Source organism: Onychomys torridus, chromosome 12, assembly GCF_903995425.1.
Source record: "Onychomys torridus chromosome 12, mOncTor1.1, whole genome shotgun sequence".
NCBI lineage: Eukaryota > Metazoa > Chordata > Mammalia > Rodentia > Cricetidae > Onychomys > Onychomys torridus.
In genome coordinates, this window is record NC_050454.1 from 16,426,296 (window position 1) to 16,451,899 (window position 25,604).

The window sequence follows — 25,604 nt, forward strand, 5'->3', positions numbered from 1 at the left end:
TTTCCCTAAACATTTTGTTTGAAAACACCTACTCAGATCAAAGTAAATGCTTTTTACTAAAAATTCTTATTATTGAGACAAGGTCTTCCTACGTAGTCATGCCGGTCTAGAATTCGCCATTCTCCTGCTTCAGTCTCCCTACTGCTGGGGTACACGGGCGTGCGTTACCGAGCCAGGCTCAAAAAAATTCATTTCTTAACGTCTTATGTTACTAATAAACTACCAGGCAAAAATGGGAGGGAGCTGAAGATAATACCCAGAAGGTTCCTGCAAACGGGTTGCATGTGAATTCTTTGACCGTGAGACACTGACGTATTTTGTAATACTCCCTCAGCCTCCAACCATGCCATCGTTCATCCAATAAGCATGCTCGGTGTGAGGTACCTACCATGTGAGAGGGTAGCTATAGAGACGAGAGGGGGGATCCGTCCATTCTAGAAGAGCTTAGTAAGGACAAGTTTGTTTCCATAACTTCGACGTGTCTTTACGTTTACTGACTGCAGACCCCGTCCTCAGAGACCCACGCCGGGGCCACTGCCTTTTTTTTCCTTGGCCGGTCCTAGCCTAGAGCGTCAGCTCGGGAAAGGACGCTCGGAGACTCCGCTTCCCGGCAGCCCCTGCGGCGGGCGGCGGAAAGGCGCACGCAGGCGCGCAGGCCGGCCCCCGCACGCAGGCGCAGTGCGCACGCCGGCTGAACTGGGTCTCGCGGCTCGGTGCGCGGCAGCGGAGAGCGAGGCCTGGTGAGCGCCGCCGTGGTGCGCGCCGGCTGGTCAAGGTTGTGCGCGGAAGAGGCGTAGCGGGCGCGCAAGGAGCGAGCGTCTCACCGTCGCAGTGGCACCGGGACTGGTCGCCTGGAGCCGGTGAGTGTGTGTGTGTGTGTGTGTGTGTGTGTCCGTGTGTGTGTCCCCGCGGCCCCTCCCCCTCGGCGGGCGGCTCTGGGTTCCCTCCGTGGACCCGAGGGAGGCCCCGGGGCGAAGGCGGACACGGGCGGCGGCCGGGGCTGGTGCTGGCGCGCCGGGGACCGGACCTTCGCGTCGCTCCCGTGCGTCACGGGCTCGGCGGTCCTAACGGCCGCGCGGCGGCGGCGGCGGCGGAGCGCGGTGGGGGTGGGGAACGCTGGTGTTCGCTGTGAAGAACGCCGGTCGGGGCGGGGCGGCGGTGGAAGCGGCGTCGGGGACTGCGGGGCGCCGGGCGGCGGCGCGGAGTCTGCGCGGCGCGCTAGGCTGAGGGCGGGGGGCGGAGGCGGGCGCGGGCGGCGCGGAGAGCGGGGGCCCAGGCCCGGGCGTGCGGGGCGTGCGGGGCCCGCGGGGCCCGGGCCGTTCCGGGAGTTGGCAGGTTACCGCCCGGGCCGGTGTTTGGAGGGAGGTGGGGGTGGAGACGGGAGGCTGCAGTTTTACAGATGTCATAACTACGCGGGCCCGGAGCTGCTGACGGGGGTGTGGTAATTATAGCAATGACTACTTGGTCGGCTGTGTGAGCGGTGATGCGAGGGAAACCGCCAAGCGTTAGCTGGAAGCTCGCAGTGGGAGCAGAAAACTGGAGGATGATGACTGGAGAGTCAGGGATGTCGGCGGCAGGAAAGGATGAGAGGGTTGAATGCATCTGCTTCCGATCCACTTTGCAATGAAAAGTTTCGAATGAATTGATTTTAAACTTCGGTTTGATAAACTACTATCAGAATCAGCCACCGAGAAATACTGTATTAAACACTAACATCTATCCCTTTTTCCCGTTCAAACCCCACTCCCCCCCCCCTTTCTTTGCCCCCCCCCCCCCCCCCCCCCCGACGGTTTTGCTTGGTAGAGAGGCTTTGAGCTTGTCAGGATTTCAGACGTACACCACGCAGCCCGGCTCAAAATTTCAATCAGCTTAGATGACTAAGTAGGTAATATTCCCACCTTCTTGTTGCTTTGTTGCCTTTGCTTTGCCTTTGTTTTTGAGACAGGTCTCACTATTTGGTCATGGCTGGACCAGCGCTGGATGCATAGCCCATGGTTGTCTTGAAAAACAGTCCTGCCTCAGCCTTTCAAAAGCTGGGGTTACTGGTACCACAACATGCCTGATTTACTCAAGTATTTTGAGACAGGTTCTCATTACATAGCCCTGACTGCCCTTGGAACTCATATATAGACCAGGCTGTCATGGAACTCAAGAGATCCACCTGCCTCTGACTCCTGGAATTAAAAGACCTGTGCTGTTACACCTGACTCCTTCCTCCATTTTAAAGGCTGCAAGGTCTAAATTTCGAAAGGAATTTGAGAATGGTTTAGCTCTGTAGTTTCGCTGAAATAATTTATTCTTGGTAGGTTACTGTTTTATGTGATACACAGTTTTAAGATGGAGGCCTGAGAGGAAGTAAAGAAGTAAAAGTAAATTTACAGTAACTTTGAAGTAGATGGTAACGTTTTCTAGTATGAATGAAAGCACAGAACACAGTATTAGTTTTCAGAATAGCTTGTTTCTTAAAAATACTTTATTTTTTATGTGTATGGGTGTTTTGACTGCACATATATAAGTGCATCATGATGGTGCCTGGTGCTTGCAGAGGCCAGAAGAGGGTGTTAGATCCTCAGAAACTGGATTTGCAGATGGTTTGAGCTGCCATATGGGCACTGGGAACCAGACCTGAGTCCTTTGTAAGAGCAGCAAGTGCTCTTTACTGCTGAACTATCTTCTCTGGTCCAGAAAACACTGGAAGAAGACAGCTTAATTTTTAAAATCTTAGTTATAGGGAAACAAATTTACTTATTGATAAAAGAGTAAGAGCTAATAGCTTGTGCCTATAATACTAGCACTTGAGAGACAGAGGCAGGAGATCTTGAGTTTGAAGCCAGCCTTGACTTGACCCTGTCCCAAATCAAGAAAGCAAAACTAGAACAAGGCAGGAGTGTAGCATGCTAGAGGCCTGCCTGGGGTTGACCCCCACCCTACCAAAAGTCTGACAAATCAAACATGGAAAACCTCCGGTAAAGTAGTGAGAATAAAGATACTACCGGAAATCAAATACTTGAATTTCATTTTTTTGTTGTTCTTTTGAGACAGAGTCTCTCTATGAGACCCGGCTGGCCTCAGACTCACAAGAGATTCACCTGCTCCTGTCTCAGATGTGCTGGGAGTAAAAGTGTGTCCCACTATGCCAGGCTATTATGCACCTTTTATTTTTTTGTGGGGCCAGGGATCTATTTCCTGGACTTACACATACTAGTCCTGTGCTCTGCCACAGGACTATGTCCCCAGTCCTTGCATTATGTGTTTCTTGGTGGTCTTCATGGAATGTTGCATATCTTGACTTTTTATTTGGAATTGACATACACCAAATGGGGTCACACACACACACACCCCAAAATTTTGTTGCACATAGTAGTTTTTTAAACTTTTAAATTTATATGTGTGGGGTATATATATGTGGACTGAAAGCACATGACTGTCCAGGTTCCTGTGCTCATATGTGTGCATGTGGAAGCTAGAGAAGGACTTTGGGCATCTTCCTCTATTGATTTTTGCCTTATTGCCTTGAGAAAGGGGCTCAATGAATCTGAAGTTTTGTTTGTCAGCTAGGCTAGCTGGCTGGTAGTTGAGCTCCGGGGATCTATCTGCACATCTCTGCTCTCCAATGCCTGGTTTACAGTCATGTGCATCCATATCCCTATTTTTTTTACTAGGGTGCTGGGGAGTTAAACTCATATCCTCATCCTTCCCAGTAAGAGCTCTCTCTTACCCACTGAGCAATCTCCCTAGCCCCCTGGCTTTTTCTCTAGAAAAATAATTTTACTAAGTGTATTTACTAAGTGTATGTGTGAGTGTATGCTGCATGTGTGGGGTTGCCTGTGGAGGAGGCCAGAAGAGGGTGGTGGTGAATCCCACGGAGCTGGAATTACAGGCAGGTGTCAGCTGTCCAACGTGGATGCTAGGAACCAGATTTGGGTCCTCTGCAAGAGCAGCAACTCTCAGGTACTGAGCTATCCTTCCAGCCCTGGCTTTTTCTTTTCTTTCTTTCGTTTTCCTTTTATTATTATTTTTAAATAAATGATTGCCTTTATTAGGCTAATGTTTTGTCTCTTTGTTGACTGATAGGAGGCTCAATGGGTTCAATTTTTGTAATTTTCTTCATCCTCAATTATGTCATAAATTGTTTTTATAACAGACGGTCATTTCTTGGGCTATTTTTGCTTTTGTTTCTGGTGCTTTCAATATTTTATCACTTTACCTTTTCCCATACACGGATAGTAGGATTATATCTTGCCATTTCTAGGGTTAACACCAGTACTTGGGAAGTGGAGATAGGATATTTGGAGCTGAAATCATTCTCAGCACAAAGTGAGTATGAAGCCTACCTGGCCTACATGAACCAAAACAAAAGTTAAGACCTTTGATTGGCTAGATGACTGACTTATTGATAAAGGATAATCCCTTAATACTCTTGTTGTTTTGTTTTGTTATCGTTGTACATTGTTTGGATTGTGAATTTAGGTGTAATTAATAATCAGAATGTTGGCTATAACAGTTCATTTAGCTGAATTGAACTGATTTCTCTTTCCTTGATGTAGTACAGATGGGACTTTGGTTAGAAGGATTGTGAAGTAGTGCACTGAAAATGTGGGAATGAGGACCTATGAATTGTAGTTTCTGTTTGTTTGCTTTTTTAAGACCTTAGCAACAGTGCAAAATAGATCTAAATGAGAAAAAAAAAATTCTGTCCCAATGTTGTAGCCTAATTGGGATAATTCTTGAGAGCTGGCAATAACCCAGAATGTGGATAATGGGGATAATCCTCTTCATATAACAAGAAGAATGCTGCCCTTCATATACAAAGATAAGTCTGCTTGCTCATCATGAATGGTTTTCCAGCACGAACAAGGATATGTGCTGAGTTGTCCATGTGTCCATTCTTTTATGCTTTGTGACCAACAAGACAGCTTGGGGTCAGAATGAGGGCTTCTAACAGGAATAGAAAGACTCACAGAAAGAAGTAAAATTCATATGGGTCAACTATGTCTACATCAGATATTTTTCAATAATTGTCCTTGCAAAACAACTTGAGGAGGAGGTTGCCTTACTGCCTGATTAGGTAACTTGCCCCACTTCACAGTAAGTGGTGGGGCTGAGATTCACGCCATAAGCCTAGTTGTAATATATTTATATCAGTCATTAAAGCTTGGCTTTGTCAGCAGTTCTGTCTTTATTTACATCAGAACAAACTAGAGGCCAAATTTATTTACAATTAAGAGATTGTCTTAAGTTCCTTGTTTTATGACCATTAAAATTTCCTCAGTTTTAAAACAGGATAACAAAAAAACTGCCACCCCTTTTCCATCTCTATACATTAGACAGTGCCTCACTTTATATTAATAAATACCTTTGTTCTATTGTCTCACCCCCCCCCCCCCCTTTAAGTTCTGTGGCTTAAATTTATCTTTAATCATCTCACTGTTGTCTTAGCTGCCTGGGACTTGCTGTGTAGACCAGGCTGGCCTCAAATTCACAGACCTTGAACTGGAATTGATCCACCTTTCTTTGCCACCCAGAGTGCTGGGATCAAGGATGTGTGCATCACCATGCCTGCTTGCTCATTCATTCATTCATTCATTCATTTTTTTGAGACAGGATTTCTCTGTGTAGCTCTGGATGTCCTGGAACTCACTCTGTAGACCAAGCTGGCCTCAAACTCACAGAGATCTGCCTGCTTCTGTCTCACTTGAGTGCTGGGATTAAAGGCGTGCACCACTACTCCCCAGCACCTAGCTTATTTCTTAATATGGCTTTTCCTCAGAGTAAAGTATTGATGTTACGCTATCAGCTTCACCTAAACTTACACTGCCCCTCCCTTCTCAATATAGTTATCATAGTATCTGTTAATATAACTGTAAATATAGCTGAACCATATTGACTACTATGATATAATTTCCTGTCAACAAATTGATGTTTATGTGGGAATTAATATGTTTATGGAGTAGAGTCGCTTCATTTTTTGAGCTCGCTCTTGGAATCATTGCCCTCTTTACTTTCTCTGTTTTTGGCTTTTTGAGATGGTATCACTATTAAGCCAGGCTGGTCTGGAACTCAAGATTCTTCTGCCTCTCTTGCCGGGCAGTGGTGGTGGTTCACACCTTTAATCCCAGCACTCAGGAGGCAGAGGCAGGTGGATCTACAGAGACAGTCAGTGCTCTTAACCACTGAGCCATCTCTCCAGTCCCTGTTCTTCTTAATATAATCTGGATTGGTGGTTTTTATCTGTTTGTTTACATTCTTATCTTGAGATATCTCTATGTCATCCTTAAAATTCTCTTGTTTATTGATTTATCTTTTTTCCTTTTTTTAAATTAATTTTTCTGGAGTATGTCTTCTTGATAACTTACATAGTACATGGCAGTAAGAACTTTTCAGATCTTGAATGAGTGCAAAAAAATTTATTTTACTTTCACATTGACCAATAATTTTGCTGGCTATGAAATTCAAGGTTGAAAATTATTTTTGCTCAAAGTTAAAGTAAAAGTAGAATCTCTATGGCTTCCTTCCAATGTTGCTCTTGACGTTTTAAGCCATTTTTAAAATGTCCTGTGGGTGTGGAATATATACCTATACTTGGTGTGCATGCACATGCATGCACATGAGTGTGGTTGCCAAAGGCATCAGATATCTTTCTCTAACAATCTCAATCTTTTTTTTAAAATTTATTTTTATTATTTCTAATTTTTGTGTGTGTGTGTGTGTGTGTGTGTTTGTGTGTGTGTGCGCACATGTGTGCATGTGAATGCAGGTGGTGGTGGCCTGAGGATTTGCATTTCCTGTCTCTGGAGTCACAGGCAGTTGTGAGATGTCTTACATGGATGCTGGGAACTGAACTTGTACCCTTTACAAGAGCATGTGTAGTGCCCCTAGCCCCTCAATATCATTATTTGAAAACAGGGTCTCACTGAATCAGGAGCTCAAGAATTATCCCAACATTGGGACAGAATCACTCTACCCCAGCTCTGGGTTTACAGATTTATGTGCTACATCTGGTCTTTACCTGGGAGCTGAGGATCCAAACTCCAAGTTTTTGTTATTGAAAACTTTCTCCAACCTCCCTGTTTTGAGCCTGATTTCTTGTAGAACTCAGGACCACCAGCCCAGGCATGGCACCACTCACTGGGCTGGGCCCTCCTGTTATCAGTCACTAAGAAAATGCCCTCAGGCATTTCTCCAGCTCCATTTTATGGAGGCATTTACTTAATTGAGGCTTCCTCTTCCCTGATGACTCTAGCTTGTGTTAAGTGCTGGCCAGCACACTGCTCCTGCAGAAGACCTGGTTTTGGTTCTCAGCACCCATATGGTAGCTCACAACCGTCTGTATAACTTCAGTTCCAGGGGAATCCAGTGCCCTCTTCTTACCCCCACAGGCACTGTACACATGTGGGCAAACACACATATGTACATACATGTGGGTAATACACTCATAATAAAAGTTTTTAAAACCCACTGCAATTCATAACACACAATAGTTTGAAAAGTAAGCTGATGGGACTGGAGAGATGGCTCAGCAGTTAAGAGCACTAACTGCTCTTCCAGAGGACCTGAGTTCAATTCCCAGCAACCACATGGTGGCTCACAATCATCTGTAATGAGATCTGGTGCCCTCTTCTATCCTGCAAGGACACATGCAGGCAGAACACTGTATAAATAATAAATAAATAAATCTTTAAAAAAATAAGCTGAGATCATTTGGGCAGCATTTGATAGTATTATGTAACTTGTGTGTACACTATATGAAGCGCCTGCCTGTGTAATAACCAGCCTTCAGTGAAGTTATATGATGCAGCTCATACTAGCTTTGCCAGAAACCTCAAATTCATTATGTATTTAGATTTAAGTTTTGGTTGTTGTGTAAACTTGCGATCTTCCCATTTAGTGTTGTTGTTGTGGGTTTTTTTGTTGTTGTGGTTTTTTTTTTTTTTTTTTTTTTTTTTTAAATTTTATCATGTGTGATGTGAGAGGGCACTCCTGGACCATGAGCAGCATGGAGTCAGTTCTTCCACTATGGGTTCTGGAGGTGGAACTCTGGTCATTAGGGTTGCTTTGCAAGTACATTCACTTGCTGAGCTATCATTCTGGCCCTAGTACCTAGTTCCTGCAGAATTTTTGTCATACACCCTGTCCTTTATGACCCTTTAATACAGTTCCTCGTATTGTGGTGACCCCCAACCATAAAATTATTTTAATTGCTGCTTCATAACTAATTTTGCTGCTGTTATGGTTCATATGTAAATATCTGTTTTCCTATGGCCTTAGGCAACCTGTGAAAAGATCATTGATTTCCCCTCACCCAAAGGTGTTGGCAACCCGCAGTTTGAGAACCACTGATTTAGAGACTCTCTCTATAAACTTATAACCGAACTTGGGTTACAATGCAGGCCGTCCTGGAACTCATTCTGTAGGCCAACCTGTCCTGAGATTGTTAAGTAAACCCTGCCTCAGCCTCCCATGGGCTGGGTTTATGGGACTGAGTCATCATCACACATAGCTGCACTTAATTTTTATTTATTTATTTTACTGTTGGGAACCTTTTTGTTTTGCTGCATGCACACACTCACACTGTAGAATTCCAATAATTGGTACATTATTTTATGGCCTGTGTAAGAGTCCCCTGGGTTTTTGTCTCAGGGATCTAATTTTTTTTTTTTTTTTTTTTCCCTGACAGGGTTTCTCTCTATAGCCTTGGCTGTCCTGTAGATCAGGCTGACCTTGAACTCAGAGATCGGTTTGCCTCTGCCTCTCAATTGCTGGGATTAAAGGTTTGCCCCCACCACCAACTGGCTATAATGCTTTCTTATAATTTTAGTTTTCCATGTTAAAGTCACATTTGAATTTTCTTAATAAGATGGTACATCATTTCTTAATGTAATAACGAGTGCTTGCTGGCTGGGTGGTGTTGCATGCCTGTAATCCCAGCACTTGGGAAGCAGAGACAGGCTGAGCCCTGTAAATTCAAGGCCAGCCTGGTCTATAAAGTGAGTTCCAGGACACAGAGAAACCCTGTCTTGAAAACCAGAAGAGGGGAAAAAGGAGTGCTTGCATGTGGAGGCTAGAGAGATAGCTCAGTAGTTAGGAGCACTGACTCTTCTTCCAGAACACAGGAATTCAGTTCCCATCATCCACATGGTGGCTCACAATTGTCTGTGACTAGCACCAGGGAATCTACTACTCTCTTGTGGTCTCTGTGGGACACATGATGCACAGACATACATACAGATAAAACACCAATATACATTTAAAAAAAGGTTTGTATTTCATGGTATAGTTGTGGGATAGTAGCTATTAAATGTTTAGCCCATTTAGGATGTGTTTCAGGTTTACTGATGTGATAGGCTGACTCAGCATGCTGGGATATATAATGTTTGAATATAATAAAAATAGAATCTTCAGTCAGTGAGTTTTGGATATAGATTGGCAGAGAGTAGAGGTATGGCTAAATGAATTGAGGTGAAAGCATCTTCTAGACAAAGAAGTTCAAAGTTGATCAAAGCAGTGGCAAAGGCATTATAGGTTCTTACACATTGAAGTAAGTTAGTGAAGTATTGGAGTTAACCTGAGAGCTGTGTGGAGGGTAGAGTGAACAGAGTCTGAGGTTGAGAGCATGGTTTAGAGCTGTTGTAGGTGGATAGTTCTGATGTGGGTAAGGAACTGGAACAGAGAGAGGTCACTGACAGGAGTAGATAAAGTCAGCTTTGGGTGGTGTGTGCATGCATGTCAAATGAAAGTATAATTGAATAATTCAGTAAGAGTAAAGATACTAGCCGGGTGGTAGTGGCACACGCTTTTAATCCCAGCACTCGGGAGGCAGAGGCAGGCGGATCTCTGTGAGTTCGAGGCCAGCCTGGGCTACCAAGTGAGTTCCAGGAAAGGCGCAAAACTACACAGAGAAACCCTGTCTCAAAAAACAAACAAAAACAAAAAAAAGAGTAAAGATACTTCATTACTGAACTTTCAGTAGTAGTAAACAGAACAGTTAGGTAGTAGGTCAGTGAGGAAACAAACTGTAAACCAAGTCCAATATTCCTCCATTGTCTTTTGGGGGAGACATTTATTTTCCTCAGTGGGTATTTGAAACCAGGTAACACTGAATCTTACATACAAGCATTGTAGTATGATGACAGTTGGTTTGATGACCACAATGACTGTTTAGTTACAAGTAGGTAGTGGACATAGCATGAGTATACTGGGCAAAGTAAGATTCACTTCCCTGACTGATGGAGTAGGATGATGTCAGTTTTCAACAACTGTTAGAATGATGGGCAGTGTCAAACTTAGGAATTACTTATTTCTGGAATTTTCTAGGTTTGGATTATGGTTGATCATGGATATCTGAAACTTTGGAAAGCAAAACCACGGGAAAGGGGGAAGGTTACTGTGTACAAAACTGGAGCAAAGTTGGGGTTATTATTAGCTTACCTTACAGTAAAAAAGATTACAAAAAAGTATGATCAACTGTTGTATTGTAGTAAAGGCTTAGATGAAACAGATATGTATCTGTCAAAGCTGTCTAAATAAGGAGTAACTATGATAGGCATATAAGGTGTGGAGCTGTAGAGCAAGCTGCTCACAGAGAAAAGCTTAGGCCTGCTTGCTTCATTCCTGAGTTCTACCAGACATCTGAAGGCTTAGTACTAATTCTTTACAAAGTCTTTCAACATCCATCTCATTTTATAAAGCCCATACCAGAGTCTAGATACCAAAGCCAGACAAGATAGTCACAAAAAAAGTACAGACTAATACTGTAATTTGAACACAATTTTCAGTGGAGTCCTTACGTGGAGCCCAACAGTGTATCAAAAGACTTACACATTATAGTCAGATGGGATTTTTCCTAGAGATGAAGGATTGGTTTAAAGTCTAAAACATGTTAATGTAATATATTAGTAAAATAAAAACAAAAAGTACATCTCATTGACAGAAAAAGCATTTGACAAAGTTCATATTCCTTCAGAGGTAGAAACACTCATCTAGGAATAGAAAGGAACCTCTCAACATGGTAGAGCACACCCATGGAAAACAGATGGTTTTGTGGTTAAGAGTACTTCCTGGGCTGGAGAGATGACTTAACTGTTAAAATCTAGGTTCACAACCAAAATAACAAAAGCGCTTCCAGCTCTTCCAGAGGACCTTAGCTTATCAGTACTCAAAACCACCTGTAACTCTAGCTCCCAGGGTTCTGACACCCTCTTCTGGTCTTGGTGGGTGCCCAAGCACACATAACATATTCTCATACAGACACAACATACACGTAATACATAAGTTAAAAAATTAAAAAACAAACAAACAAAGAAACTTCGGTTGGGGATTTAGCTCAGTGGTAGAGCGCTTGCTTGGCAAGGCCCTGGGTTCGGTCCTCAGCTCTGGCAACAAAACAAAACAAAAACAAAACACCCAAAACCTCTCAAGGGTAATGTCATGCTTAATAGTAAATGGTTGCTTTCCTTGGATGTCTGTTCTCCACCTATGCTCAACTTTGTGATGAAAGCTTTAACTAGGAAAGTAAAGACGACAGAGGTATCAAGATTAGTAAGGCTAAGTATACTTATAAGTGGTCTGTATAGGAAATGATCTTGTATAGCTACTGAAATAATGTTAACACTAATAAGCTCAGCAAGATTGAAGGTTATTTTAGGTCAATATTTATAAATCATTTGAAACTGGGTGTGGTGGTGCACACCTAGAATCCTAGTCCCTGGGAGGTGGGGTTTGAGGCCTGCTTGGGCTACATGAAGCACTGTCTTAAAAACAGACGAAAACTAAGCCAACCAAACAAAACCCCCATAACAGTAAGTTGTATTTCTATAGACATGTGGTGAATAACCTAAAATAAAATCAAAATTTGACTCACCAGGACATAAAACATGAAAAAATATTTAGGAATATGCTTAGCAAAAGAAATGTAAAATTGCCGGGTGGTGGTGGTGCACGCCTTTAATCCCAGCACTCGGGAGGCAGAGCCAGGCGGATCTCTGTGAGTTCGAGGCCAGCCTGGGCTACCGAGTAAGTTCCAGGAAAGGTGCAAAGCTACACAGAGAAACCCTGTCTCAAGAAACAAAAACAAAAACAAAAACAAAAAAAATAAATGTATAATTTATACCCAGAATTGTGTATAATAAACATTATTGGGGGAGCTGGAGAGATGGCTTAGCAGAGCAGAGTACTTGCTGTTCTTGCAGAAGACCTGGGTTTGGTTCCAAGGACTCGGTGGCTCACAATTGTCTAAAATTTAGTTCCAGGGCAACCAGCACCCTCTTCTGGTCTCCCAAGAGGCACCAGGCACATATATGGCACACACACACACACACACATTGGAATAAAGGTTAAAAAAATATTTAGAAATATCAGAACTATAAATTGGAAGTTATCTTGCCTTAATAAATTGGAATGTCTAATTCTTATGGCAATACTCCTCAAAATGATCTATAGATTCATTACAATGCTGTCAGAGTTGAGCTGTTTGTAGAACTTGACATACTAGTTCTGAAAATTGATGAAGTACAAGAGATCTGTAATGGCTAAGACCCCCCCCCCCCCCCCCAACAGGGTTTCTCTGTGTAGTTTAGGTGCCTGTCCTGGATCTCCCTCTGTAGACCAGGCTGGCCTCTGCTTCCTGAGTGTTGGGATTAAAGGTATGCGCCACCACCGCCTGGCTAAGACAGTCTTTTAAGAGAACTTATAGGAAGGCACACACTTCCTTCTTGTACAGCTTATTTTACACAAGGCATTGATAATTCAAAGAGCAATTGAATAAAATTGAAAGTCATAAAGTTAACCCTATATATGACAAACTAGTTAACAAAAGAGTGCTGTTAGGTACCTGTATGCTTCACAAGTAACAACAATTCCTTTCTCACGGTTCTGGAGGCTGGAAAGTACAAGATCAAAGGTTCTAGCACATTCAGTATTTGACAAAGAGGCTGTTTCATGGTTTATAGATGCCCGTCTTTTCGCTTGACAAAAGGGGCAAACAAAGCTTGTTTTGTTTTTGTTTGTTTGTTTTTGAGATAGGGTTTCTCTAGGTTCTGAGACTCACTATGTAGACCAGGCTCACCTCGACTCAAAAGATCCACCTGCCTGTGCTTCCTGAGTGCTGGGATTAAAGGAGTATGCTGTGATGCATGACTGGTTGTGTCTTTTATAAAGGAATTAATCTCATTTCTGAGGGATCTGCCATCATGACCAGTCAGTCATACTGGACTCACTTCACACACAGTGATACTGGGACTTAGGATTTTGTATACAAATTTTGGGCAGCCACAAGTATGCATTCTATAGCAAGTGCCAAGATCATTGAAAGATCATTTGGAAAACTGGATAGACATGTAAAAGAATGAAGTTCATCTTTTGCCACATAACCATATACAAATATTAACTTGGAATAGACCTCTCTATAGGAGAAAGCCTGATTAAAACTCTTAGGGAACATAGAATTAAAGATTTCTAGATGTGACATAAAAAGCATGAGAATAAGAAAAAAGGGATATTATTTAGGGCTTTCATTAAAATTAAGACTTTTTTTTAAAGAAAAGATTTTTTTTATTTTATGTGTGTGAATGTTTTGCCTGCATGTGTTTATGTGCACCATATGGGTGCCCTTGGAAGTCAGAAGAAGGCTTCAGATCCACTGGAGCTGTGGACAGTTGTGAGTCACCATATGGGTGTTGGGAACTGAACCCAGGTCTTCTGCAAGAGCAGCAGCTGCTCTTAATCACTGAATCATCTCACTAGTCCAAAATTAAGATTTTTGGTTTTTTTCAAGACAGGGTTTCCCTGGGTAGTTTTGGTGCCTATCCTGGATCTCACTCTGTAGACCAGGCTGGCCTCGAACTCACAGAGTTCTGCCTCCCAAGTGCTGGGATTAAAGGTGTGATCCACCACTGCCTGGCCGAGACAGTTTTTTTGTTTTTGTTTTTGTTTTTAAAGGTATAGAAATATGATAGTTGCAATACTTGTTAATAGTAAAAACTGTTGAATTGAATATTTTAATAAAGCTTTTGGAAATAGAGTGGTGAAATAGATTGTGAACTAAGATTCTTGTCACCAAGCCTGGCAGCACAGGTTCCATCCTGAAGACCATTGTGGTGGAAGGAGAGAACTGACTCCTGCGAGTTGTCCTCTGACCTCTATCCAGTGCGCTGGCATCCTTCCCTCCCAATACAGAAAGAAATAAGACATAGAAAATAACCACTTCTGTTGACCTACCTGGGCATGTGCGCCCGTGTGTGTGTGTGTGTGTGTGTGTGTGTGTGTGTATGTGTGTGTGTGTAGAAGGCTGAGCTCAGAGAATAATAAAATTCTTAAAACTCATCTCTTTTCTCTCTGTTCTTCTAGAAATCATGACCACACCAGGAAAAGAGAACTTTCGCCTGAAAAGTTACAAGAACAAATCTCTGAATCCTGATGAGATGCGCAGGAGGAGGGAGGAAGAGGGACTGCAGTTACGGAAGCAGAAGAGAGAGGAGCAGGTAAGTCGTTGGTGATCAGCTGTCAATCACCTACTTCGGTTGTACATGTGGGTTACTGCATTCTCAGATGACAAAGCATTGCCTTGGATTATAAATTTGACTTGACAAGTTTGAGAATAAACAGGACAGTGAACCTCATATACCGATACCTTAACTTCAGTGTCATCAGTGTGCTATAGTTGCTTCATGTTCTCTGTCTTTACAGTTGTAATACCTAATATTTTAAAGCAAAACCTCAGGAATACATCTTTTCTCAGTGTATTTTATTCAAAAAGACATTATGAATAATGCTTTTAGAGTTATTATTGCTAGGTGGTGGTGGCACTCACCTTTAATCCCAGCACTTGAGAAGCAGAGGCAGGTAGATGTCTGAGTTTGAGGACAGCTAAGGTTGTTAACACAAAGAAACCCTGTCTCAGAAAAAAAAAAAAAAAAGGATTATTGTTATTTAGATGACATTTTTTAAAATGTGTATGCCTGATGCTTTTGTGGCAGGGTAGGAGGTGGGGGTGTTGGAGCCAAGGATGCATGTGGAAGTCAGAGGGCGACTCAAAGGAGTTGATTCTCTTTCTAACATGTTGGTACCAGGGTGTAGTAAGTGCTTGAGGCATCTTATGGGCTCCCTTAATTATTTTTTTAATATGAAAGTGTATAGGGAGATAAGGGACTCAGTACCACTTTAAAAATGTAGACAGAGCTGGGTGTGGTGGCTCACAGCTGTAGTTTGAACTGCTTGGGAGGCTGAGGCGAGAACATTGTTGCTGCTTTGAGGACAGCCTGGGTTACAGACTGTCTGAAAAACAAACAAAACTCTCATTTAACTTCCTGAAAGTAGAGCTCAATGTTCATAGTATATAAATTGACAAATATGACCACACTTCTGACTAAAAGCATTTGTAGTTGGAAGTTTACCATATTTATTGTGTAAAAATCTGAAATTGTACTAGGGATTTAATTTTCTGGACTATTGCTCTCCTTAAAATCTTAACTTTTAACTGGGTGTATACCTTTAATCCTAGTTCTTAGAAGACAGAGGCAGGCACACTTTTTTGAGTTGGTGGCCAGCTTGGTTTACATGTTGAATTCCAGGTCAACCAAATACCCAGTCCTCCCCCCCAAAACAACAACAATAACAACAACAAAAACCTTTGTCACTTGGTAAATTCTGTTTTGTATAGGTAACTAATTAGTGCCTCATGCCTGGTTTGCGAGGTAGTGAAAACGAGGAAAACAAGAGTTCATGTGGTGCTGTTGATCCTTCACAGCTGCTTTCTCATCTACGTGGAAGTGGAAGGTCCCCGGCTTGTGCCAACGGAGCAACTAGTTCTGAGTGAAATGTAGCAGTTGATTCTGCCAAGTACAAAGTGTTAGCTGTGTCTCTTAGTACCACCCTTTCAGCAGAGTAGAAATTAATATTTGTTGTCTAGACAGTGTATGTAAATGACCTCTATTTCTTAGACAGTTGAAACTAAAAAATGTTTCCTGTACAGAAAGAACCTGCTTTGTGTTTACTGAGTTACAGATTCTTGCCGACTTGATGTCATGGTATAAAGTTCATTAAAACCAAAGTTAGAAGGAATGAAGGCCTTTTTAGTTAAAAGAGAAATCTTCTGGAGTAACAGGTTGATAAACTGGACTGTAGACCAATTGCTAAACGGTCTTTTTAATAAAAAACCCGGATCTGGATATTGGGTAAATTCTGAAAGATCACAGAGAAACAGAACAGGCCACAGCTAATCTCACCTTGCCAACTCTTCAGCTGATCCTCTTTCTTCAGACTGAAAGCCTCTGAGTCTTCACCCGAATGGATCTCAGCTGAACTGCTGCTAAAAAGTTTCTAGTTTCCTGTCTTCATGCCTTAAGAGTGTGAGTTCCTGTTTCCTCACACCTTATATACCTTTCTGTGTCCTGCCATATTACTTCATGGGATTAAAGTTGTGTGCCACCATGCTTGGCTCTGTTTTCAGTGTGGTCTTGAATTCACAGAGATCCAATCGTATTTCTGCCTCGAAAATGCTAGGATTAAAGGCATGTGTGCCACCATTTTCTAGTCTCTATGTCGAATTTAGTAGCTGTTCTGTTTTTTGACCCCAGATAAGTTTTATTAAGGCACACAATATATTGGGGGACACTTATCACCACACTAGACTGTCAGTGTTTGCCATCAATTAGCTTGGTTAATGAGTTTGGGTAACCTGTTGTGTATGAGGTAGTTTATAGATCATGATTGCCTGGGTGGTTACATTTTCTTTTCCCATTCCTACTTTGATATGAGTGACTAGCACACATAGTGGAGGAGGCCAAATAGTAAAATACTATTAAAATACTTGAAAATAAACTAGAGGTTTCCAGGTTTCATTCCTAGGTAAGATGCTTTCAACTCTTATGGATGTTAAAATTCTGAGTAATTTCTGTATATTGTTGAGTTTAAAATGTCTATTGATGTTCCATTGTAGTAGATAAAATCCTTTTGGTTTTTTTCAAGACAGGATTTCTCTGTGTAGTTTTGGTGCCTGTCCTGGATCTCGCTCTGTAGACTAGGCTGGCCTGGAACTCACAGATCGCCAGGCTCTGCCTCCCAAGTGCTGGGATTAAAGGTGTGTGCCACCGCCGCCCGGCAGTAAAATTCTTAGAGCAGTTCTTCCATTCATTCCTGCTAGCATAGTTGTATTTCTGTGTGTCTTCATTATCCATCACTGAATTGAGCAGCTGCATTTTCTTCTTTTCTTTTCTTTTTTTCTTCTTTTTCTTTTTCTAGATTTGTTTTGTTTGGGTGTTTTGCCCGTATATATGTTTGTATGCACTGCATGCATGCAGTGTCCCTGAAGGTCAGAAGAGGGTGTCAGATCCCAGAACTGTGAGCCACCACGTGGGAGCTATGAACCTGGGTGCTCGGGCCCTCTGCAAAGGCAGCAAATGCTCTTAACCAATGAGCCATCTCTCCAGCCCTTCTTTTTTAAAAAAAAAATATATTTTATTACTGCATTTTATGTGCATGTTTTGTCTCCATTTATGTCTGTGTACTACGTGCATGCTTGGTACCTGTAGAAGCCAGAGGAGGCTCAGATCTCCTGGAACTAGAGTTAGAGATGGTTATGAACCACTCTGTAGGTACTTGGAATTGAACCCAGGTTCTCAGAAGAGCAGCCTGTGCTCTTCCCCACTGAGCCATTTCTCCAGCAAACTACCCCAGTGTTTTGTTTTTATTCTGTCTCTCTCTCTCCTCTCTTTTCCCGTCATTCCTTCCTTCTTTTTAAAAAAACCTATTTAGCTTTCTTTAAATTTCTAACATTTACTCATTCCCTCATATAGCCAATTTATTTATTTGCTTGTCTGTTTGTGAGAAGAGTCTCATTATACAGATTTGGCTGTCCTGTAGCTTTCTATGCAGATCAGGCTAGCCTCTGCCTCCTAAATACTGCAACTAAAGGCATATGTCTCTATGCCAAGTTAATTTTTAATTAATTTACTTTTTAGTTTAAATTTGTAGATGAAAGGTTTCTGTACCCCAATTTTAAGTCTCTCCACTGATACATTAATCCACATCAAGCCAAATTTAAAAAAAAAAAAAAAAAAAAAAGACCAAGTTTATTGGAGAAAACATTCTGGATGATCTCCCTGGCTCCCAGAGATGTGACTGGGAGAGGAGACCAGGAAAAACCACATGGCTGTTCTTCAGGAGGCAGTTTAAATACCCTGTATGTGGGATCTTGAGTAGTTTGGGGCGTGGGGTCGGGGGGGAAGGAGTTGCAGGTTGGCTGATGTTCTGAGGGGCAGGGTCTAGTGGGAGGGAGCTGAATTAGAATTCCCAGCTAAACATCCCTGTAGCAATAACACCCACTACCACCACCATGTCCCAGCTAGGGGCTGTGGATCTGAAAAACAGAGACGAGACAGCAGGTCATTCGCCTCAGCAGAATGCCAAATGCCATTTATTGAAGGAGGGAGGAGGCCTTAAGTACAGGCTTACAGCACAATGGGAGAACCCCGGAGGGCAGAAGTTTGCTACTGATGTTTACAATCTTACATCTAAGCTGTTAAAGCCCAATATGCAGGATATACAAACAAGGAACTCCCTTAAGCATTCTGGAGGGTGGAGACCGGCAGGGAATCAGCATAGGGAAGACATCAAGGTCAAGGTCAGCAAGGCAACAGCTACCCAGACAGGGGCCAGGGTTCTATACATCCCAACCTTTTTGGGTCTATAAGTGCCAGTTAAAGTCTAGCTACTTCTTGCTGGCATAGCACGAAATGGGGTGTGGGGAGTTGGGAGTCAGTAGGCTCACGGTCAGTGGGAGTTGTGGGTGAAGAAGCATTTGATTAATTGCCATCCTGGAAACCTCCAGGATCTGTTTCTTGAGGAGGTAGAGAAGGCAGGTTGTTAGAAAAAATAGGTTATTATCACCAGCCCGATGAATGTGACAAAGCATGGAGAGAGAATAGATTGTCAGTTTGAATAAGATGAATGAGCAAGGCAGATGAGCAGATAGGCTCTTCATTTGCAGAGTTTGGTAAACCAGAGGGGTGGAGAGTCCTAGTTGTTGTACAGACCATGTATCCTGGATAGGTGCCTGCTTGAGCCTGAAGAGATGGTGTCCCAGGAGCTTGGCAGCTGAAGGGGTGAGGATCATGGTGTAGGGTCCTGTCCATTGGGGCTCTAGAGACTTAGGAGATGGCTGCTTGAGGAGTACTCACTTCCTTGGGGAGAGTGGGGTGTGCTTAGGGGCAGTTGGGTCCATTGGCTTGGGGGCAGGGAGGTAGCTGTCAGCATGTGAACGGAGAAGGGACCTCAGGGAGAGGTATGGTAGGAACCTGGCTAGTGGCGGGGTTGGGGCGGGGCTCGTCTGGTACGGGAAATGGTGATTGAGGAAGAAGGACCTTTCTTTCATAAAGGAGCTCAAAAGGGCTTAGGCCTGTAGGAGAGTGTGGGATGGCCTGGAGGCAGGTAAGGGCCATGGGAAGAAGGGAGGGCCAAGATAACCTGAATTCATTGGAGAGCTTGGTAAGCTGTTGTTTGATGAGTCCGTTGGCCCTTTCCTCCTTTCCTGAGGATTATGGATGTTAGGGAATATGGAGTTTCCAGGAGATATTGAGAACTTCTTTCTGACACAAGCTGCCTGACCTTAGAAGTGAAGGCTGGCCTGTGGTCTGTTTGTATGGTCTGCGGCATGCCAAACTGAGGGATGATGTGTTCAAGGATTACCTGAGCCACCACATCTGCTGTTTCTTGGAGGTGGGAAGTGTCTGTATCCATCCTGTAAAAGTGTCAACAAGAGTTAGGAGATAACGAAGCTTTTTATGAGTGGGCATGTGGGTGAAGTCAGCCTGCCAGTTCTCTCCTGGTTGATGTCTTCAAAGCTGGAGTAGGGGCTGACTTACCTGAGGGCTCCTTGTGGGTTGGCCTTGGCACATCTGGCAGGAGGAGTGAACCTGTGAAATATGAGCTTGAAAATGGGCAGGGTCAAAGAGGGCTCTAAGAAATGGAACAGGGCTTTGGGGCCTGTGTGTTAGGTCTGGTGGATGTCTAAAATGATGGCCAGTGCCGGTCCTGAGGGAGGATGAGGCAGTTATTTAAGTAGAACCATCCATCCTTTTTGGCTGTGTGGCCCCTTTTTTCAGGAGTTCATTCCTCTCCTATTGTTGATAACAGGGCTAATAGGAGGGTGTCTGAACAAAATATGTTCTGTTGATCCAGTGGAGCTTAAGGCCAGTCCCCAGGCCACTGAGTCAGCCCTGGAGTTGCCTAAGGCCACTGGGTTCTTGGAGGACTGGTGTCCCCATCAGTGGATACTTCTGCAAGGAGCTGGAGGGCCTCCAAGAGCTTGGTTATAAGGGTCCATTAACTTTGGGAGTGCCCTTGGTAGTGAGGAATCCCCTTTCCCTCCAAAGGACAAAATGGGTATGGGCTATTAAAAAGGCACGTTTAGAGTCAGAGATGTTAGCCCATTTATCCTTGGCTATCCAGAATGCTCTCTAGTCAAGGTGATTAATTTGGCCTTTTGTGAAGAGGTCCCCATTGGCAGGTGGGTCGCTTCAACTTCCTTTTTTTAATTTATTTTTTTGCCGAATGTCCTTTATTGAAGGAGGCAGGAGGCCTTAAATACAGGCTTACAGCACAATGGGAGAACCCCGGAGGGCAGAAGTTTGCTACCAATGTTTTACAATCTTGCATCTAAGCTGTTAATGCCCAATATGCAAGATATACAAACAAGAAACTTCTTTTAAGCATTCAGAAGGGTGGAAACCGGCAGGGAATTAGCATAGGGAGGACATTAAGGTCAAGGTCAACAAGCAAGGAAACAGCTACCCAAAACGGGGGCCAGGGCCCTACAGGTCGCCCCCTTTTACTAAAAAATGAGCTTCTGACTTAGGTTGCGTGGGATGTCAGCTGGTCACCTTACCTGTCATGGAGACACCTGCCCAGGCCACACAGACTTTCTGTCTTAGGTTGGTGAGGCCGCCGCGACCCCCCCCCCCCCCCGACACTCCCCCCCCTTCAACTGTTTTAGTGGAAGTGACCACAGCATACAGCACCTTGAGGTTTCCGTCAACAAAGAGGGTGTGTTGGGGGTTTGTGAGGGGTTGGTCTAATAGAGCAGACTGGGGTGAGCTAAGGCCTCCGCAGCCTCTGGGCAGGAGTGAGAGGAAGTACCAGAGGAGGAAGGGACAGGAAAAAGGGTTGCAAGGTTTAGGGCAGGGCTGGAGGCCAAGGTAATTTGGGGGTTTCCTAGAAACAGTAAATGAAAGGCTTGGACTCAGGAGGGCCCAAGCAGGGGGAGAGAAGAATGACTCAGAAAGTCTGAGAGGCTGCAGTGGGTGGAGTATACCATGGTTGGCTGGAACAGGGTGATCTTGAGAGCCTCCCGGATGAGTTCAGCCGCTGCTGTTAGGGCTTTCAAGCATGGCTGCTATCCACAGACAGCAGAGTCTAGTTGTTTGGACAGAAAAGCAATGGCCTGATTCAAAGGCTCAACTGATTGGACTAGAACCCTGGTGGCCACTCCCAACCTTTCATCTGTATAGAGGTGATGAGGTCTGTTGGGATCTGGGAGAGCTAGGGCTAGGGCCATTAGTAGGGCATCCCACAGAAAAGTGAATTGGAGGCAGACAGTGGCCAGGTGAGTGGGTGAGGGGCCTCTTGGGGGTCTCTCTGGCTGCCTGGTACAGGAGCTTGGCCAAAATGGCGAAGTTAGGGATCCAGTGACAGAAGAATTCCATCAGGCCCAAAAGATGAGAGAATCTGGTCCTCTGGGGCCAGTGGATGTAAATCCCACAGGGCTCAGACTGAGAGGTGAGGGTCTTAGACCCCAGGCTGAGTTGAATGCCCAAATACAGTTACAGTGGGAGAGCATAGCTGAGCCTTATAGATGGGGATATCCAAGGGAGCCAAAGTAGTTCAGGAACAAAGAGGTGGCCTGTTGGGACAGAGGCAGGGAGGGTTTGCAGAGAAGAAGGTCATCTATGTATTGGAGGAGTGTACTAGGATGGAGTCGAGTGGAAAGATCTTGAGCCAAGTCTTAGCCAAAGAAATGAGGGCTGTCCCGGAAACTGTGAAAGAGTATATACAGTCCATGTGAGCTGTTTGGAGGTCCGTAAAAATAAGTCTTATGTCCAGGACTGTAAAATGGGAAATTGTAGGGGGAGTGTTAGAAAGGTGGTTGTAGGGGTTGTTAACCACTGGGTAATTGCCTCATTAATGAGGTGGAGGTCTTCATTAAATGGTAAGCACCAGAAGGCTTACACGGGAGCAATGGAGTTGTTTCAGGGTGAGTTGATAGGAATTAAAAGTCCCTGAGATAAGCGCCGGGTAGTGGTGGCGCACGCCTGTAATCCCAGCACTCGGGAGGCAGAGGCCAGCCTGGTCTACCAAGCAAGATCCAGGAAAGGCGCAAAGCTACACAGAGAAACCCTGTCTCGAAAAACAACAACAACAACAACAAAAAGTCCCTGAGATAAAAGGCAAGTAGTAATGGGCTTGAGGCCTGGGCTATGGGTTTCAGAAATAGGAAACTGGGATCTGGAAGGGAAGGAGGAGAGGTCCTTATGGTGAACTAGGACTGGCTTGTGGCGAGTAGCAACAATCAGGGTGGAGATATCTCATACTTGGGGATCTACTGGATATGGGAAGGTAGGGACAGGACAGTCTGGGGTAGGAACCTGTGAGGCTATTAAGGGGAGAAGGTGAGAATCAGGAGAGGGTGTGGGGTCCTGTTTTCATTCTTGGAGGTGGTTAGATCGTCGTCATCGTCATCGTCGTTGTCATCACATTTATGTCTTGTAGTGTGTCAGGTCTCTCTTAGTTAAGTTTTATGCCTTTGAGGTTTTGTTTTATTTGTTTGTTTGGGTTTTGGTTTTTGAAGACAAGAATTTCTCTGTGTAACAGCTCTGGCTCGATCTGCATGCAGATCAGGCTGGCCTCGAATTAACAAAGATCTTCCCGCCTCTGCCTCCTGAGTGCTGGAATTAAAGGCTTGCACCACTACTTGCTTTTAGGTGTTGGCATACATATTATAGTAGTTAATTGATTTAATTGTGAGACTGTAGAGAAAGCAGTCTGACATCTTTCCTTACCAGGAAACACTAAAGGCAGCACAAAGCTTTAGAATTAAGAAAGTGTTGAGTTCCCTTGTGAGAAGTGTATTATTAACATTCTTTTACTTTTCAGTTATTCAAGAGGAGAAATGTTGCTACAGCAGAAGAAGAAACAGAAGAAGAAGTTATGTCAGATGGTGGCTTTCATGAGGCCCAGATTAATAACATGGAGATGGCACCAGTAAGTATGATAATAGAAAGGACTCTTTGGTGTTGTGGTAAAGGTAAGAGATGTTGGTCTTGAGTTTAATAGAAAGGTTAATTGGGCGCTATAAACCCAGGACTAGGGAATCTGAGGAAGGAGGGTCGTTAGAGGCTTTCCTTAGCCTCACAGACCCTGTTTGAAAAACAACAAAACAAAAATCTTAAAAAAAAAATAAATATATATATATATACATATACATATATACACATATATACATATACATATATACATATACACACACACACACACACACACACACACACACACACATATATATATATATATATATATATATATATATATAAATAAAATGTAGCTTAGGGGGGGCAGGCACCAGCTACCACCAGGGTATGGGTGGGGGGAAGTCCACGAAGGCAGCAAGAGCTTAGGAAAAGTTCTTATCTATCTGAGGGCTAGACTTTTTACTATCTGAGGAGAAAACTAAGGACACACACACTATTTCTGATGGTAACTTAACTCTTTTACTTCATCTTAAAAAAATCCTCTCTGAAAAGTCTGTCTCCACAAGATACATTCCACATTGTTACATTCTACATACAGCCAAGTTACTTTGCACACTGCTACATTCTCCATGAGTTCTCTGTATAGCCATATGCCTCTTTTGCAGTTAGATCTCTTTTTATATAGCTCCATATCGCTCTTCCTTCCACATTTCTTCCCTCTACTCTGTTATATTTCTTCACATATTACATCATTTCTTCACTTTACTCACTCATTCTCTCTCTCACCTCTCATGCTTCTTCTATTTCTCACACCTCATACTTATCTCTGCCCATACAGCTACCTCCTCACTCAGCATATACATGCACTCTCCCACACCTCCCTCACTCCTCCACTGCTCTTTACACACTTCTTTCACACCCCTTCCTCAGCACATACTCGCACACACTCTTACCCTTGCACAGCTTTTACCACAGCAGTTCTCCAGCTTTTTATAGCTCCCTTCACACACCCACACTCATACTCTCATTCTGCTTCTCTCTCAGCCAAAACTCTGGACAATTCCATGTTACATTTTCAGGGTCTGACCAGTTCTCCTAACACATGATAAATCACACAGTTTTTCTCAGGCTGAGAAGGCCACAGTGACTGGCCAGTGAGTAAGCTTGGCTAAGCATCTAGCTCTAAGTTGGTTAGAGTTCCCAGACAGAAAATGACATTGAAATTCAGGACTAAACAATAATAGTTAGTAAGCAGAACCTTGAGTGGTAGGGGTATGTGCAGTCAATTATGGTAGGGGTTTACATCTCAATGTAAACAGCCTGATCTTGATTTAGCAGTAAACACCTGGAACTAGTCTTTGTGTATTTTCTACAGGGGCAGCTTAGTCTATATTGAATTTATTCTGAAATCTAAAATTAGCTGTCTTTGAGATTGAGAATACTGTTACTTTTCTGTGTCAGTAAAGAAAAATATTCTGGTATTATTTCTGTTCATCAGAATTATACAGCTTAAACAGAAATCATCTTCCTGACCATCTGACCACCCACAGTTATATGTGTGCCTAAAGATGTAAAACACACCATCAATGGGCTATGGAAAGAACCCCACCACTATTCTTTTTAGGGAGGTATAGTGGTGGCACATGAGAAAGTTACAGACAGGAAACAACCGGTTTCCACAGCCAGTGACCCCCACGGACTTTGCCAAGTGGGGCTTCCCTACAGAGAATTATTCATCTGCTGGTAGGTTGACCTGTTGAACACTAGTTGTTACCTGCGCCCACAGCCCTTGGCAAAAATACATGTGTTGAAACATCTTGTTGTGCTTAATGTATATAGTGTGTCAACTAAAAATGAAGGATGGGAGCAGGTGAGATGGCTGAGTGTGGAAAGCTGCTTTCCACAAGCCTGGATTCAATCTCTGTGACTCAGATGGTGGAGACAGGGTTTCTCTATGTAGCTAGGTCCTGGAACTCACTCTGTAGACCAGACTGGCCTTGAATTCACAGAGATTGCCTGCCTGTCTATCTCCTGAGTGCTGAGATCAAAGGTGTGTGCCACTGCCACCTGGCTCTGCCTGCATGTATGTAAATGTATGTGCATGTGCCTGATGCCCATGGAGGCCCAAAGAGGATACTGAATTCCTTGGAAATAAAGTTATATGTGAGCCGCCATATCAGTTCTGGGAACTGAATTCAGGTCCTGCAAGAATTGCAAATGAAATGCTCAACCATCTCTCTCCCATTTTGAATAATTAATATATTCTAATAAAATCACATGCATGTATCTTTGTAGTGTTGGGTATTTAACCCAGGGCCCTTTTCATGGCAGACAGCAGCATTGCCACTGAGCCACAGCGCAGCCCTA

At 43.6% G+C, this 25,604-nt stretch overlaps 1 protein-coding gene across 1 annotated transcript in view; it reads left to right on the forward strand.

Moving 5' to 3' along the window:
- Positions 1–659: 659 nt before the first annotated feature.
- Positions 660–25,604, forward strand: part of Kpna1 (karyopherin subunit alpha 1) — a 65,677-nt gene continuing 40,732 nt past the window's right edge. The window contains exons 1-3 of the mRNA XM_036203553.1: positions 660–860; positions 14,344–14,477; positions 23,143–23,250. Coding sequence (XP_036059446.1) covers positions 14,349–14,477; positions 23,143–23,250 — 237 coding nt within the window. The 5' untranslated portion in view covers positions 660–860; positions 14,344–14,348. The remainder of the gene's footprint in view (positions 861–14,343; positions 14,478–23,142; positions 23,251–25,604) is intronic.